We start from the raw sequence: 5,058 nt of genomic DNA, 5'->3' as shown, positions 1-5,058 counted from the left end.
TTCCTCTTCTTCTCCTCTTCCTTCTCCTTCTTTTTCTTTCTTTTTTCCTTCCTTCCCTTCCCCTCCTCTCTCTCTCTTTCTTTTCTTCTCATGCCTTCATTCAAAGCACCGTTTTCTGAAGATCTCAACCTCAATATCTCAAGATCTCCTGTTTATCAGGTCCAGGCCTCAAAGGCTGTGTCTCTCTAAGGGTTCAAATCAACCAATCAACCCCAAAAGGACTGTGTTTTCAGTCATTCATTGTTGATTGAACCCTTCTCAGGAGAAAAAAAAAGGGTACTCTCCATCCATGTAACGGACAGTCTTGGAGCCCCACCTCCCCGGAGCATCAGCTAGGAGTCTGTTTAGCCAGGAGATTCTGGGGTGGCACAAAGGACACACAGAGACAGAAAAGAAAGTTCTCTTCAGAACCCTAAGCTCAGCAAGGATGCTGGAGATCTCAGAGCCCTGTGATGTGTGTCAGAAAGGGGGTTGGTTCGCACCGGGAGGTGGCTCAACCTGGGGGCAAGGAATGAGATTAACTGTGAAGTGGGATGGGAAAGTGTGTGTGAGAGAGAGAGGGAGAGAATGAGAGAGAGAGAAATGAGAGAAAGAAATGAGAGAGATCAGGGAAAACTTTCTGAATGAGATGCCCCACCAGCTCACCACAAACAGGTAAGAATTATATCGATGAAAAATGTCACTGGCACGACCCACAGCAAGTGCATAAAACCTGGATGCTGGAGAGACACACAGGAGGTACCTCCAGAGATGAGACATCCCCAAGGGGTGTGAAGAGGGGAATCTGAGGGTCAGGAGAAGGAAACCATGTGGAAGAAAGGAGGCGAGGTTGCACCACCTCCTTCACCCGCCACTGTGCACATCTTTTTAGCTTCAATCACCTCATCTCTCTCCAGAGGGTTCCAGGTTCAATGCAGAAAGGAAGGGATGGATAGTCCTCCCTACCCACGGGCTAAAGCTCTGGTGGCGGGGTGGGTTAAACACTGAGCTCCTCCGCAGAAGATCAGCAGTTGGAATCCACCTGCCTCTCACAGGAGAATGACGTCAGTCGGCTTCTGTAGAGCTTGGCCTTGAAAGTCTTCTGGGGCTGGTCCATCCTCCCGCCTGGGGTTTATCGCAGGCTTAGCACTGGTCTCAGCAAAAGCTCGTGGGTGTCGAGAGGGAACTGGCTCATCGCTGACCGTCCTTCATGGCGTTTCTGAGGCTGTAGATCATGAAGGAGGAGATGGCCCCTCTTTCTCCTGTATAGCAGCTGGTGGATTTGAACCTCCAGAGAGGAACAGCCCTTCTGTCAGCAACACAACACCGTACAGATGACGCCACTGTTACTCCCCAGCATCAGCACAGACGATGCATATAGTGGGCCATTGTTGGCTGAGAGGTCATGAAAGCTCTGGTGGCCTAGTGGGGAAGGAGTGGTGCTGCCATCCCAAAGGCAGGCGGTTCAAACCCACTAATTAGACGGAAGATGGGCCACCTCCGTCTGTGTGTAATGCCCAGCCTCTGAAAAGCCTCTAGCAGGCCAGCTAGGAGTTGGTTGTGACTCGATGGCACGGTGCTCTCTTTGAGCTGGAGACTAGCTCACCAGCCTGAAGGTCATGGGTTCAAATCCACCAGCCACTCAGAGAGAACCATGTGGCAGCTGCTTCAACAAAGGCCTACAAGACTAGGAAACCCCGTGGGGTGAGAGCTGGAGTCTGTTCTATTGGGTTAGGACTGCCTTGCGGGCATGCACAGCAAAGCACTTGAATACGAGAATCTTAAGTTTGGACCCTCCCGGAGGTGCATCCCAAGAAAAGCCTGGTGATCGGCTTCTGAGAGGCCACAGCCTTGAAGCCCTCATGGGTTGCCTTTCCTGTGACACATGGGGGGGTGGCATGAGTCTGGATGGCTGCCATGGCAACTGGCACCCACTACTGAGCTATTAGATGCTGCATAAAGGCGTCCTGGTGGTGAGTAGGGCTGTGAGCTAAGTCAGAAGGTTCAAATCTACCTCCTCCCCTTTGACAGAAAGATGAGGTGGCTATGTGTAAGGTTTCGCAGAAGCCCCATAAAAGGTTGCTGTGTGTCCAAGAGACTGACAGCTGTGGCTTTGAGCAGTAAAGGTCCCTGGGGACGCACTGGTTGAGGCTCTTGGTTGCTAGCTGAAAGATTGGTGGCTCCGAGGGAGAGATGCAAAGCAATGTTCTGTAAAGATTACAGCCTTGGAAACTGTGGGCGGTTCCCTGTCCTACATACAAGGTCGCGATGAGCCCGAATTGAATGAGTAGCAGTGGGTTTAGTGTTTTGGTTTTGTCAAGTTGACCATCGTTCATAGCATCATTCATTCATCAACACCTCGTCCTGTCCTGAGTCATTCTTGCCAGCTCGGTCACGCTCGAGTTCATTGTTATAGACAATGCAAATTGTTGAGGGTCTCTCTCTCTCTTCTGCGGACCCTCTGCCTTTCTCAGCATGAGCTGTTGTTATGTGCCATCAAGGTGCCTGCAACTCACAGCGCCCCTGTGTACTACAGCTCTGAAGCCTACTCTGTCCTGAGCCAGTCTCATTGACTCCAACACACCTATTCCCATCACCCCAGTTACTCTATCAGTCTATCTCATCTGGGGTCTTCCTCTCCTGCACTGTGCACCTACCCTTCTGAGCATGATGTCCTTCTCCAGGGACCAGTCCGTCCTGGCCACGTGCCCAAAGTATGTGAGACAGAGCTTCAAAATCCTAGCCTCCAAGGAGAGTCTTGGTTTCAACCTCTTCAAGACAGGCCGATTTGTTTTCTTGGCAGTCCACGGTTATGTTCAAGACTGTTCTCTAGCACCGTAACTCAAAGGCATCTATTCTTCTTCTGTCAACCTTAGTCATTGTCCAGCTCTCTGATGCATAGAAACAATTTTAAAGACCATGGCCTGGAGCAGGCAAGCCTTGAAATAATTGACCCAGCATCTACTGTCTTGCAACACAGACAGAGGCCGAGAGAGGCTGAGTGACTTGTCTTGTCTTGTGTGACCTTCTAGGGAATATCCTCATAGACTCAGTTTGTTTTTCTTTTTAAAAGAGTGGTGGTGGTGATAAGGAATCAAGACACACACACACACACACACACACACACACACACACACACCCCGCAAACCCAAGCCTAGATTCGACCTTCACATGGGGTTTCAGTAGCTGGGATCCTTCAAATAAAGACTCGCTCCTGGAGCCACAGTGGCTTGAGCATTGATTCACAAAGTGAAGAAAGTCAGCAGTTAGCACCTGCAGGGTAGATTCTCACTTTTAACTGTCAAGCAGGGCCTGTGATCTGAGATGTTGGCTGGGGTCAGGATCCAGGGCCTGCTGCCTGATTCCCATTCAGCCCAGAGGGAGATAGGAACTGGAAAAGGGAATTGTGTTTTCTGGGGTGGGGGAGCCCCAACTTCCACCCACTATCATCCCCATCCCCCTCCAGGGTTGAAAAGAGGCGTCTGCGTGAAGATCAACCACTTCCCAGAGGACACGGATTATGACCATGACAGCGCGGAGTATCTGCTCCGTACGTGGGGGTCCCGGGTCCCCAGAGCCCACGGTGGGTGGGGTGGCTGGAGAAGGATGGGCCAGAGGATGGACACGCTGTGTTTAGCATCGCAGCCAATCCCAGGACAGACCCCGAGATCCTCTGATTCTTATTGGTTCAGCGCCCCCTTGACCCCTCCCCTCTCCGCCGGGAATAGCCTGCGCTGCGATTGGCAGCTGCCGCGGGCACCCGCAAACCCTGCATTGTGATTGGCTGCGACCCTAGCCAGCTTCAGAAATGGCAAAATCTGATTGCCTGGGCTCTTTAGGGGGGTGGAAAAAACTACAGAGGGAGAAAGAGATGGAAAGATACTTACTGTCATCCTGTAGATTTTGAATCGTAGATGGAAAGACCGAGGAATATAGGGATTGATTTTGAGAGCGAGAGAGAGCGAGTTAGAAAAAGCCAAGCTGACAAGAAAGGAGACAAATTAGAGGCATAAAGAGAGGAAAAATTATCTATATAGATGTTTACATAGAGACCTAGAGGGGGAAAACAGAAAAGAGGGGAAGTGAGAGAAGGAAATAAGTGGAAAGAGAATTACATATCAATTATATATATGATAGATAATTAAAGAAAATTAGGAAAGGGGGAAGACGTTGTGAATGAGCGATTTGGTGGAAAGAGGGGCGTGGGGGACCCCAGAGATTTGCAGAAGAGGAGAGGATGTGCAAGAAAGAGAAAGGAGGAAAAGGTCATTTACAGGAATAGAGAACCTCAGAGCAAAAGTCAGAGAGGAAGGAGGGAAGAATTCCCAGGAACCAGAAAAGGGACTGAGAAAGCGAGAAACAGCAAGAGGGAAAAGCAGACTGAAAACATTTATAAAAAGGGGAGAAAATGGGTGGTGGGAGAGGAGGGACAAGGAAAGCCAGGAGCGAAGCAGAGGGGCACGAGGGTCCTCCAGAGAGACCGGCCGCGGCCCCTGGGGACCCCAGCCCGCCTCCCCTCCTCCCGCAGGGGTCGTGCGCGCCTCCAGCATCTTCCCCATCCTCAGTGCCATCCTCCTGTTGCTCGGGGGCGTGTGTGTGGCTGCCTCCCGGGTCTACAAGTCCAAGAGGAACATCATTCTGGGCGCAGGGATCCTGTTCGTGGCAGCAGGTGAGAGGCAGAGGGAAGGGGCGGCGGATGGGGTGGCCCTGTTCCAAGGTTTTTGGGGGTGTGTGTCTATGTGCACGCGCGCGCGCCTTCCCGGCTTCTTCCCAAGCTCCATCGCCACCCGCTGGGCAAGGGTGAGTTTTCAGGATGAGGGAATCAAGCACCTACAGGTTCCGATCGGCTCGTGTTAGAGGCTCTGGGAAGTTAGAGTTCACAATAAGGGAGGCGCTTGGCCAAGGAGGTGGGACCTTGGGACAGAAATAAGACCTTGAACCTGGAGAGATGCATGGGGTATTAAAAAGCAGGGTGGGTAGAGGGAGAAAGTGACTGAAATGCAGATGGAGGGGAGTCATTTTACTTACAAAGAGGAGACATCCTCCACTCTAGGGGTGTCCAAGAAGGAGTTTACCCTG

At 51.4% G+C, this 5,058-nt stretch overlaps 1 protein-coding gene across 1 annotated transcript in view; it reads left to right on the top strand.

The window, feature by feature from the left end:
- Positions 1–5,058, top strand: part of CACNG8 (calcium channel, voltage-dependent, gamma subunit 8) — a 49,322-nt gene that overhangs the window by 31,668 nt on the left and 12,596 nt on the right. Inside the window, exons 3-4 of the mRNA XM_006897379.1 lie at positions 3,446–3,529; positions 4,508–4,648. Coding sequence (XP_006897441.1) covers positions 3,446–3,529; positions 4,508–4,648 — 225 coding nt within the window. The remainder of the gene's footprint in view (positions 1–3,445; positions 3,530–4,507; positions 4,649–5,058) is intronic.

Source organism: Elephantulus edwardii, unplaced genomic scaffold (assembly GCF_000299155.1).
Source record: "Elephantulus edwardii isolate Elephantulus edwardi_28Jun2011 unplaced genomic scaffold, EleEdw1.0 scaffold00208, whole genome shotgun sequence".
Lineage (NCBI taxonomy): Eukaryota > Metazoa > Chordata > Mammalia > Macroscelidea > Macroscelididae > Elephantulus > Elephantulus edwardii.
Note: the sequence above shows the minus strand (reverse complement) of the source record. Positions and strands in the feature narration are given on the sequence as shown.